The sequence below is a fragment of the Rattus norvegicus genome, chromosome 3 (genome assembly GCF_036323735.1).
Source record: "Rattus norvegicus strain BN/NHsdMcwi chromosome 3, GRCr8, whole genome shotgun sequence".
NCBI lineage: Eukaryota > Metazoa > Chordata > Mammalia > Rodentia > Muridae > Rattus > Rattus norvegicus.
This window is the reverse complement of record NC_086021.1, coordinates 153,473,954-153,486,438: the sequence shown is the minus strand read 5'-3', so window position 1 is coordinate 153,486,438 and position 12,485 is coordinate 153,473,954. Positions and strand designations below refer to the sequence as shown.

The window sequence follows — 12,485 nt, the reverse complement described above, 5'->3', positions numbered from 1 at the left end:
GCCCTAAATATATGTATTGCCTTATGTATAAGTGTTTCATATATATATATGCGTATATTCATATATACAGTAGTTTCATTTAACCAAATATAAAATGATTATTTAAGGAACCTTAACCTAGGGGCTGGGGATTTAGCTCAGTGGTAGAGCGCTTACCTAGGAAGCGCAAGGCCCTGGGTTCGGTCCCCAGCTCCAAAAAAAAAAAAAAAAAAAAAAAAAGAAACCTTAACCTAAGCAGATATTTAAATGAATCCCACCTAGTGCGTGCAATGCAGACACCAAATCAACTGAGCTGCAGCCCATTGGTGCATGCCTTTGATCCCAGCACTCAGGAGGCAGAGGCAGGTACATCCCTATGAGTTTGAGGCCAGCCTGGTCTACAGAGTGAGCTCCTGGACAACCCAAGGGTTATACAGAGAAACCGTCTTGAGAAACCAAACCAAACCAAACCAAACCAAACCAAACCAAACCAAGCCAAGCCAAGCCAAACCAGACCACTGTCCCCTAAAACATAAGAAATTGAGTGTTAAGAGTTCTTTAGAGCACAAATTCTTTTCTTGTGGTTCCTTGTACTTCTAGCTCTCCAAAGAGGAGACCACAAGGAGTTGGAATTGAGATAAAGGCCATTTTTGTTTTGTTTTTGACTTCTTCATAACTTTGATAAGGCGGAGAGGGAGTGAAGGAAACCAGAGCAAAAGGAGCATTGTGAGTGCACTGCAGCAGATCCACGCACTGCAGCAGACCCACGCACTGCAGCAGATCCACGCACTGCAGCAGACCCACGCACTGCAGCAGACCCATGCACTGCAGCAGATCCACACTCTGCAGCAGATCCACGCACTGCAGCAGATCCATGCACTTCAGCAGATCCATGCACTGCAGCAGATCCATGCACTGCAGATCCACGCACTGCAGCAGACCCACACACTGCAGCAGATCCATGCACTGCAGATCCACGCACTGCAGCAGACCCACACACTGCAGCAGATCCATGCACTGCAGATCCACACTCTGCAGCAGATCCACGCACTGCAGCAGATCCACGCACTTCAGCAGATCCACACTCTGCAGCAGATCCACGCACTGCAGCAGATCCACGCACTTCAGCAGATCCATGCACTGCAGCAGATCCAGGCACTGCAGATCCACGCACTGCAGCAGACCCACACACTGCAGCAGATCCACGCACTGCAGCAGATCCACGCACTGCAGCAGACCCACGCACTGCAGCAGATCCACGCACTTCAGCAGATCCACACTCTGCAGCAGATCCACGCACTGCAGCAGATCCATGCACTTCAGCAGATCCATGCACTGCAGCAGATCCATGCACTGCAGATCCACGCACTGCAGCAGACCCACACACTGCAGCAGATCCATGCACTGCAGATCCACGCACTGCAGCAGACCCACACACTGCAGCAGATCCATGCACTGCAGATCCACACTCTGCAGCAGATCCACGCACTGCAGCAGATCCACGCACTTCAGCAGATCCACACTCTGCAGCAGATCCACGCACTGCAGCAGATCCACGCACTTCAGCAGATCCATGCACTGCAGCAGATCCAGGCACTGCAGATCCACACACTGCAGCAGACCCACACACTGCAGCAGACCCACACACTGCAGCAGATCCACGCACTGCAGCAGATCCACGCACTTCAGCAGATCCACACTCTGCAGCAGATCCACGCACTGCAGCAGATCCACGCACTGCAGCAGATCCACGCACTGCAGCAGATCCATGCACTACAGTAGATCCATGCACTGCAGCAGATCCATGCACTGCAGATCCATGCACTGCAGCAGATCCATGCAGCTGGTGCTCGCCTGGGCTTAGACGTGTTTTTATCACTTTCCTTGCCAAGGAAGATCAGTTGCCAATACACAGTCACTAATTTCTTTCCACAGAAGTCAAGTCATGTTATCTGGAGCATTTCTGTTTAGAGCTCAGAAGGTCGTTTTGAGGCCAGAGATTCAGAAAAGACTGAATGGCAGGAGCAGAGGTCCCACTTCCACGCATCATTTTGAAAAATAAATATGGGGCGGGGAGCAGTGGTGTGTGTCTTTAAATCCCAGCACTTTGGAGGCAGAGACAAGTGGATTTTTTTTTCTTTTCTATTTTTTGGAGCTGGGGACCGAACCCAGGGCCTTGCGGTTGTTAGGTAAGCGCTCTACCACTGAGCTAAATCCCCAACCCCGACAAGTGGATTTCTATGTGTTGGATGCCAACATGATCTACACAGAGTTCCAGGTCAGCCAGGGCTATATAATGAGACCCTGTCTCCAAACAAAAGTTAGGTCCATACTTATTTCTAGTGTCAGTTGGAGAGAGTACCAAATGATGCACCCACTCAGGCCTGAGGGAACCCTTCTGTTCAGGAAAGGGAAGTGTTTGATGAAAACCAGTGCAAATTAAGAAGATCTAGATGTGGGGTCTGCTATGGTCAACCCCTGCCTCCCATGCCTCAAGTGTGTGTCTGCTACCCCTGCTGTGCTCTGAGGAAGCTGGGTGCATGAAAGGCAGTATTTCTCCCCACAAAGCTCCTATGTTCACTACATATAGGTGGCATGAAGCTGCTTTTAAACCTCAGACATGACATTTGACTAATTAAAATAGGAGAGGTAAGCCAGGAACGATGGTGTAGGCTGGTGGTTTAGGCACTTAAAAGGCATAGGCAGGAGTATTTTGGGTTTCAAAGCCGGCTTGGGTTACACAGTGAGACACTGACTAAAAATACCAAGAATTAGAGATATAGCTCAGGGTAGAACCCTTATCTAGTATGTACAAGGCCCCGTGCTCACTCTCCAGTGCTGAAAAAATAAAGGTTAATTATCCAGTTGTTTAAAATTAAAGTGTAATTTAATTGGAAATGCCATTAAAACTATATTATTATTCTATATCATCAGATCTATGTGCAATGCTTACTGACCTCTAAACCCTGTAAGTGGATGCACAAAGGTGTCTGAGGTGTCATTTAACATGACAGTAAGACCCAAAGCCATGTGAGTTGTCCCCGAACAGAGACATGGCCAAGCACTTTCTGGGAAACCCAGATGCTACAATTCTAGGCTGCCTTTGAGAATGAATCTAATGTGATTTGAAGCAAACTGTGTTTAATCTAATAAGAAATAAGGAAGGGCAACATGTGAAATATCTGTACAGTGGGTCTCAGCTGTTTAAGACAAACTAGAAGGAGAAAATAAGCCAAAATGCTAACAGCGATCTTCTCTGGGCTACGCTGTGGATAATTTAAATTTCATCCTCTGGAGCTACAGTGTCCCACAGGCAGCTTTAAGATCCATGTGGCTGTATAAACTTAAACTAATGCAGATGGAATAAAATTGAAAAAAATCCTTTACTTGCCCCAGTCTCCCACCAAGTGCTTCCATGTCACCAGCCAGCGCTGCTGCCCCGCATTGCCAGCCCTGCAGAAGGGTCTGCCCGTGGTCTCCTATAAATCACATGCATTGTTCACTCTGCGAAGGGTGCAAGGAAGTGAAGGTGCAGGCGAGCCAGGTGTAGGCAAACCTTGCATTTTCAGGAAGTGACAAGCCAGACTTGGTGAGTGAGCTTAAATACAGACAATACTATTGCTCCCTGCTTGAGAACAAGACGATGTTAAGAGGGGTCCTGGGCCCTGGGTCAGTCAGCAAAGATGCTGGGATGGGTTGGGGAATGGGTAGGGTGGAGAACCTGGTCCAGGTCATAGCTGTTAGTTCCTCCTCTCCTTCCTGGACAGACAGCTAAGCAAATAAACGTTGGTGACCAAATAAGATTTATCTGGACAAAGGGACGGGGACTGACCTGACTTTATCCACCTCTGTACACAATTTGCTATAGCTTTTCTTTCTCTACACTAGGGAAGGTCTCAGAGGTAGCAGAGCTGCTTCATGGAATTTGCCACACCCCCAGGGTTTCCTTTTAGAAGTATTTGTAGGAGCTGTCAGAGTGGGAATGTCAGTGATGGAGTTTTAGTAGGAAATTAGCCATGGTGGGGCTACCCCAGTGAGGTTTCGTGAATTGTCTGCGGCACGTTAAGAGTACTTAGTGATATACTCTATCAAATAAAAGAGTAACTTGATCTGGGTAGCAGGTGTTAATATATCAGGCCTCCCAGGAAGCCTTAGCCAATACCCACTCTTGCAATGCTGGTTGCCGGTGTTCTGTTTATGAGGAATAAAGGGGCATACTAGGAGATGAGGTCTACTCACTACAGTTGTTCTCAGAGTAGAAATATACCTGCCTCACCAGCCCCCCATCAATGCTGCAAATTCCAGGGTACTTCCCTGCATAAGGCAACTCACACATGTCCCTGCAGATCACTGCTAACAAGAGAGAAAGCAAGGTCCTCTGGGAAAAACACCGGGAAGCCTGCACCAGAGTTCTCTGGACACTAGATGCACTTTATTTTCCTGTTGCTTTTTTCTCCCTCCAAATCCTTTGCTGCATTATCTTATCTGTGAATATAACCTGCTCTTGGTTCTTGTCAGTATTCTGGTAGATCATCAGACTTAAAGATGTTCATGGACCCCCAACAGTATCTCTCATATAAGATTTCCCTTCAGGAATACAGAGGAAAAGAAACACTCAAGACAAGTCATGCCTTCTGTTTGGTCCTTATGTATTTTTCTGGCATCTGTCAGTATTCTGGCTTATGCATCAAATGCTTGTGAATATGGTCGATGTGGGCCAGTCATGGGAGCTGACTGACAGCGATCTTACCCATGGACCTGCAGAATTTAGGAGCGCTGTTTGGAATCTGAGACCATGCAATAGATAGCACCCGTTCAATGTATCCCACCTAGATAGTCTGTCTCTAGCATTGTTCTTGTATTCTCTCTCTCTCTCTCTCTCTCTCTCTCTCTCTCTCTCTCTCTCTCTCTCTCTCCCTCCCTCCCTCCCTCTCTCTCTCTCTCTCTCTCTCTCTCTCTCTCTCTCTCTCTCTCTCTCTCTCCTCTCCATGCAGATATACTAAACATATTGTAGATATATGGCAAACAATCAGATATACTAGATGTATTGTAGATAGACAGCAAAACAAACAGACTGGATGCTGTGGCCAACGCTGGTCCACTGACTGGTTCTATATAGTTCACGAATTAAGATTTTTTTTTTATATTTTTGAATGGTTGAAAAGAAAGAAGCATAATATATCACAGCATAAAATATAAGCATTTGGATTTCAGTTTCTACAAAGTTCCGTGGCTACTTTTCTGCTACATCAGCAGAGTTAGTAGCTGTGACAGAGGCCATCTATCCTTCCACACCAGCCTATACTTACGTCTTTTTTGAAATGAAAAGTTTGCTGACCTCTGCTTTAGAGTTCCAACATGTGTGACTTTGAAAAGTATGTACAAGAAGAATTTGCTTCCCCCACAACATTAGTAGCTCCATATCCCCTTTATAGGAGGGAAACAGCTTTGTGGCCAAGGCCACTGAAAACCTAGTCTGTTTAGTCTGAATTTAGAGAGACATTATGGAGGAAAACACTCACATAGGATCCATAATCCACAGCCAGAGTCTGCAGAGCCCAGGGAAGGCCAAGCCCAATCAAGATGTCAAACACGTTGCTCCCAATGGAATTGGACACAGCCATGTCCCCCATCCCTGCGGGGACAAGAGAGCATTAGTGAGGAAGGGGATCTCAGCAGGAGGGGCCCTCATGGGACTGTCCTGAGTCTTCTTTGGTCTGACAGCCGGTAATAGTTTTGTAGGACCGTGTATTTGATTTTCTCTTAGCCCATCACTGATACAAAAAAATAACATTATAATTCAGAGAACCCACATTCTACTGATCCCCAACTTCACTTCCGATATGCTGACAGGGTAAGTGATCAAAAAAAAGTATCCACATTTGGTTCCAAGAATACTGGAAGATCTGAGGCACTCTTCCAGTAGGAAGAAACCCCACAGCACACACACACGCCTCCACAACTTTGCCAACTTTGACATCATAGCACCATTTGCATCTGTCCTAGGGTGAGTTCACTGCTTCTTAAGAACCAGACAACATAAAGAGAATGTCCCCAAGTAGACTTTCCAGAGGGGTCTATGGTCACAGTGCTAAATTTTGTTGCTCCCATTGTTTAAAATAAATGCCTTCCAACATCCACCAGGCACATGAATGAGAGTCAGTGCTGGGAAGGGCGTCACTGTTTGGAGCTTTTGGTTTTGAAATGGGGAAGGTGGGCTGGAGAGATGGCTCAGTGGTAAAGAGCACTGTCTGCTCCTCTAGAGGTCCTGAGTTCAAATCCCAGCAACCACATGGTGGCTCACAACCACCTGTAATGGGATCTGATGCCCGCTTCTGGTGTGTCTGAAGACAGCATACTCACATACATAAAATAAATAATTCTTAAAAAAAAAAAGAAATGGGAAAACATGTGTTGTGTGTCAACAACTGTCATTTTGGAGTTGCTATGTTATGAGTGAGCTTAATTATGGGGTGTGTGTGTCTGTCTTTTATAAGCCTCAGTTTCCTTATCCATGAAATGGAAGCACTATTGACCCTACGTCTTGGAGTTGTTGAATGAATTGTTTCACTTAGAGGGTCTCACTCTGTCCAGGTTAGCTAGGTTTGTTTTCTATATTTATTGCTATTTTACAAGTAATTGATGATAATAATGACCTGAAGGGTCTATGGGTGACTTGGCAAGCATCTGTGCCTTACAAGGAGCTGCCTTCTGCCTCTTTTGTTTATTCCTCTGACCGCAGGAAGCCTTTTGGCCAACTTGGCACAGAGGTTGCCATCCCCCACCTCTCCTTCTAAGCAGGATCTGCTGTCCCCTTAATTGCCACATGGGACAGCCCCCACCAGGGAGGGAATCCTTCCTTCCTTCCTTCCTTCCTTCCCTCCCGATCCCCGACGTCCCTGGAGATCCCACCTTGTCTGGCTACAATGAGGCTGGCCATGCAGTCGGGCACGCTGGTTCCGGCAGCCAGGAAGGTGATCCCCATGATGACATCAGGGATCCCTAGGGTGTAGCCGATGATGGTAACCTTGGAGGAAGCAGGAAGAGGCAAGTGAGCCAAGGGACACTGTGAGCTTCTGATCAAAAGGCAGAAAAGTCTTTAATCTGGGCCATCTTGGGGGTGGGGGTGGGGCAGTGTCTTTTCTGGATTTAACATGGATGGCATGAACATCTGAATGTTGTGTGGATGAGAGCTGGACTGCACGTCTTAGGCGGATGCTTTGACAGAAGCTTCTACCTCTTTAAGTGAAAGGTTAGTCTATCCTTTGTTCCTTTCTGGTGATATATGTGCATTGGAAAACTAGATTTTAAGAACTAAGACAACATTAAAACAAAATATTTTAATTCAAAATGGCCCTGAATGATCCAGGCTGCCAGGCCGGACTAGGGGTGTGGGCAGCATGCTCACAGATCTACGATGGAATTGATAAGTCCTGGAAAGGAACTGACTTCACAACTGGTCTTGTGGAGAAATCACAACAAGCTTTCTCCATCCTCACTTCCCTGGAAGTTTGGGTGATAGCTGAGTTTGCTCGTCAACTTGCCATACTTGGGAAGTGGAATCTCAGTTGAGGAACTTGCCTCTAAGAGATTGGCATGTGGGGATATTTTCTTGATTGATAATTAATATAGGAGGGTCCTGCCCACTGTGGGCGGTATTATCCCTAGTAGGTGAGCCTTGGATGTATAAGAATGGCTAAATGTAGGCTTGGAAGCAAGGCAGTAAGCAGCATTTTTCCATGGTTCCGGCCTCCAGGTGTTGCTGTGAGTTTCTACCTGACTTCCCTTAGAGATGAACTGTGGTCTGTAGTCTGGAAATATAAGATGAAATAAATGCTTTCCTCCTCAAGTTGATTTTGGTCATGGTGTTTATCACAGCAGAAGAACTAGAAGAACATTTGGTTATCTTTGTTAACAACGTCAACTTCTTCACCATAATTGTTGCCTCTTTTCCTTTTAGTACAACGGACTAAATGTTCAGTTTTAACTTTCTTAAACCTCACAGCCATTTGGTCTGAGTGTTCTGCTATTCTCATTCCTCAGATGAGGAAACTGAGGAACAGAGAGGCATCTGCCCAAGTCCCATGTTGCTGGTAAGTGGCAGAGAGGGTTCTGTTACAGACAGGGGGCTCCTCTCAAGGCAGGCAGCCTCTCCATTTACACAGGGGGCAGGGGAATAAATGCCAAAGGATGGGCTACCATCAGCTGAGACAGTGTTCAGGGCTGCAGATGACTCCATGGTTGTCCCAGGTTTCAAGAGAGGAAAACTGAGTAGCAGGGGGCTGCCAAGAGTGGTGGTGAAAGAGTCAGGACCCATTGCCAAGTAGGGTCAATCAGAAAGAGAGACTGATCCTTTGTATGTGGACATAAGGACATGGGTCTTGCAACTCCTGGAACTCTTAGGTCATCCTAGGGTACCACTGGGGCATTCATACTTTCTATAAAATCTTGAGGATATGCAAACCACAGGTCACAGGGATCCCATCCTTCTCCCAGCACTCCTGGGCTGGTTGTGAAAGGGTGTGTGTGTGTGTGTGTGTGTGCAAGTTCAGTCCATTCAGATGCAAACCAGGAAAGACTCTCATTTCCATTCAGTGCTCATCACAGGGTGGCCTCCGGCTTCTGACATCTGTCTCCAGGGAGGAAAGGAGGATGCCGTAACATGCATTTCCATGTCGGTCTTCTTAAGAGTCTTTGTAAAACAAAGCTGCAGAAGCCTAGCCAAGCTCTAGGTCCCGCAGGAGCATGGCCTGGCTTGGCGGGGATTGGCCCATTGCTCTTTCACTGTTGTTAGGATACTTAAGGCCCAGCCTGGAGTTCTGGGGAACTGATGAGCTCAGGACACCCTGCCCAGGTCCCTGGCTTCTCCTTAGATCGTCACTCACTATCAGAAGCCGAGTCCAGATTAGTTCTTTCCATGGATTGTGGACTTCAGACTTAAGGGTCAGGGACAGCCATCTGGTCTCCCAGATCCGGGCTGCACAAGGGTCAGTGAGCGGGAAGCCCCTGGTCACGATACTTCCGGTTTTAAAACTCTGTTTGCCCATGAGGTTGAGGCGGAGGCCAGGGCTTAACTGCGACTTTATCGTGCCGTGCTAGCTTTACGAGTTTCCCATTACTTCCGAAACAACCTTTCCAGACATTTTTTCTTTTGGAGCTTTAAGTTGAATTTAAATTCCTGAGTTTATATTGCGCTTCCTTCCATTTGACGCCCAAGTGAGGTTAATTTGGATTTGCATAATTTGTCATGGCTTTTAATTTCTGCCCAATGCTAAGTCTAATGGATTAGGTTTGCTCCCCAGCCAAAGAATATATAAATGAACTGTCTGGGTTTCTGAAAATCGCTCTGGGGTAGAATGCATTTGAGGCCCCATAACCGAGCCCAGTCATTGGCTCCTCATTTTGGCTTGCAAAGGGACCCTTGAGCAGTCACCTAGTGCAACATGTCCTTTGCCTGTGACTCTGCTGCTGTTCCCTCCATTAGAGCTGGGGAATTTCTTCTCCTACTCCTAGGTGCTGGGCTTGGCCACAGCGTGTGCAAAAGAAGTAATGGTCTGAGAAGTTGGCTCCAGTGAAGACCCCAGGAGGCACCTCGGGTTTCCACTGCTCAGGGTAGCACCAGCCCAAAGGAAGCAAGTCAACACTACAGAGTACATATAAACGCCCCCTCCCGACTTCCAACCTCCCCCATCCTCCCCACTCGCCTGCTACCCATATCAAAGGGATTACAGTACTGGAGCTGGAACAGAGCTGGAGAAGTGGCCACAGTCAAGCGTAATTAAATCAAGTCAGTCTAAGGGTCAGAGTGAACGCTTGTGAGTTTTAAACTGCCAAGCTAAGGTGCGGGTTGTTATGTAACTGAACGTAGCAATAAGGGGTGATGTGGTTCTGTTAGGTGTGACTCCAACTCTTGTTCACCCCTGGTTCAGTGTATATTTCTTTTTAGAGAGACCCGGCAGTGCAACAGGGCCCCTTACACACTCACCATCCACACCATCATGTAGGAGAAGGCTGCAATCCACAGTGTAGAGGAAGCAAACGTCACCATAAACCACTTCTCCCAGTGGGGCTTGTTACAGTTGGGGACAGTGAAGTACAAGACAAAACTCAGGGGCCAGGTGAATGCCCATTTCACAGTTTCCAGTTTGCCAGCTTGGAGGTGGGAGGGAGGAGGTAAACAGAACAAGAAAGGGAAAAGTTAGCTTTATTTCTTTGCTTTGGTAGCCTTCACACGGCTTTCTCCAGAACCAGGACTCGTCATACATCTCTTTTCATAGAATGCTTAAATGGTTTCCCCACTGCCACCCAAGCCTGATACATAAAACCAAATGGAAAAGAAGTTATGTACCCGACCTGCGTGTTAGCTCTTGTAAACAACTCAGTCACTTCATGGATTATTGGCCTGGAGGGCTATAACACAAGAGGGCAGGTGGGAAAGATGAGGAAGGCGTTTACAACAGGGTGGTGTGCGTGTGCGTGTGTAGGTGTGGGAAGCTGGGAAGACGACCATTTTGTATCTGTTCTCACAGCGTGAGCAGACACAGCACCACCTAATGGAAGATTTTAGCATTGCACCATAAGCTGATAAAGGTTCGCAAATGAGTGCTCACATACTTAAAAGGTGGGGATCTGCCTGGTGATGCCTGCCTCTACCGTCCTGGGTTGTCTGATTACTTTCATGCCAGAAAACACCCAGAAACGCTCATTTGGTTGCCTATCCTACAAGTAACATCAGATTTGACAAATATAGTAACTCAACTCCTTTGGTTTTCAACTGTAAATTGGCCTGTGGAAAGAAATGCACAGGCGCAAGTGTGATATCTATGTCAACTGGGATACAAAACATCCTCATCTTCCAGAACATTCTCTGTTCGTCTTTGTAGTCAGCTTTCACCCTGACCACCACAGATCAGCTTTTGTTCATCCCTATCTTCAAAGGAATTAATCACGGAGCGATCTCTCCTTTTGCTTACCAGATGTTTATTTTGAGATTGATTAAAGTGCCATTAGTTTATTCCTTTAATTGCTGGCAATATGCTGACTGTGCTTCTCCATTCTCCTGGGGTTGAGCTTTGAGTAGTGGCCAGTTGTAGATCATAATAATTAGAGCGCCTGTCAAAACCCCTTGTGTGGGTCTTCTGGGAGGATGGCTTTGGTTTGGCTGAAGACCTGGGGGGAAACTGCTGGGCCATGAGGTAGGTATTTACTTTTTACTTTTTAAGGAACCAAAAATAGTTTTCGATGGAGAAAACGTAGGCAAGTCTGTGGGGGAGGGTCCAGCACGCTGTGGGCAGTGCCGTCCTGGGATACTGGCATGTATGAGGAAGTAGTCTGGATAAGCCATGGGAGCAATGAAGTAAGGAATGACACACCCCCCCCAACTCCTCCATGACCTCTGCTTTCAGGTTCCTGCCCTGATTTGGTTCCGGCTTTGGTCCCCTTAATGATGGACTCTGACGGGAACGTATAAGCCAGATAAAGCCCTTCTGCTGCCCCCAGTTGGTTTTGATTATTGTTTTATCTCAGTGATAGAAACCACACTTAGCACACTTACTTCAACTAGCCAAATATTACTTTTATTATTTGTGAGCTGTGTACCCAGGAACACTGAGCTCACGGAGTTGCTGAGAGGACCAAAGATGAAATGGTATTAGGAAGACAGGTGGGAGGCTTGTCTTTCCCTGGCCGCACCAGGCAGGTTTGAAACATTGTTAAAAGATCTATTAAGATGGCTCTCGGGGCTGGGGATTTAGCTCAGTGGTAGAGCGCTTACCTAGGAAGCGCAAGGCCCTGGGTTCGGTCCCCAGCTCCAAAAAAAAGAACCCCCCCCCCCCAAGATGGCTCTCAGCATCCATTGAGCTCCCGTTGCCTGCTTTCGTTCTAGGGTACGTTTTCCTGTACATAAGCAAAGACAGGGGATGGAGCAAGAACCTGCCCACTGGTGCTACCGGACTCTCTGCTGCCCTGGCTGCCTTGAGCCCTCAGGGCAGGTAGCAGGTGGCAGGCGGCAGGCAGCATCAGTTATTCTGACAAACCAGACACCTTGCTTCAGCTCCTGAAGAGACAGCTGCAATAGGGCTATCCCAATAGTTTGCACAGACGTTTTGCTTATTACAAACCTCCCTGAACTTTAGATGATAATGTAGCCATTTCTACCCAGGCAAAAGGGCTGCTGAGACTAGAACCCAATCCTAATTGCATGCAAGTTGGGCTGTGTTTGGTGCAACTACCTCCATTTGCATGTGAGGTATGCTGTGATTATCTTCTGGCTGTATGAACAGACGATATGACTCAGTGAGTTGGCTGGAAGACACCCTCCTATGTGTCCTCTCCTGGTAGTTTAACATAAGGCTTAACGGAAGGCTTCTCTGAAGGGGACTTTTCTTGCCTATACTGAGTATTGTGGGCTGGGTAACAGGACGTGACAACGCAGCTCCAGCAGGAGTGGATTGACAGTGGAGCAGTCAGCAGGGCAAGTGGCTTCTGGACAGCTAAAGAGGAGGCAG

At 47.1% G+C, this 12,485-nt stretch overlaps 1 protein-coding gene across 3 annotated transcripts in view; it reads right to left on the bottom strand.

The window, feature by feature from the left end:
* The window catches only part of Slc24a3 (solute carrier family 24 member 3), a 499,080-nt gene that overhangs the window by 18,059 nt on the left and 468,536 nt on the right, over positions 1-12,485 (bottom strand). For all 3 annotated transcript variants that reach the window (NM_053505.3, XM_039106001.2, XM_063284741.1), the window contains exons 13-15: positions 9,965-10,131; positions 6,892-7,006; positions 5,502-5,614 (exon numbers count right to left, since the gene is read on the bottom strand). In NM_053505.3, coding sequence (NP_445957.2) covers positions 5,502-5,614; positions 6,892-7,006; positions 9,965-10,131 — 395 coding nt within the window. The remainder of the gene's footprint in view (positions 1-5,501; positions 5,615-6,891; positions 7,007-9,964; positions 10,132-12,485) is intronic.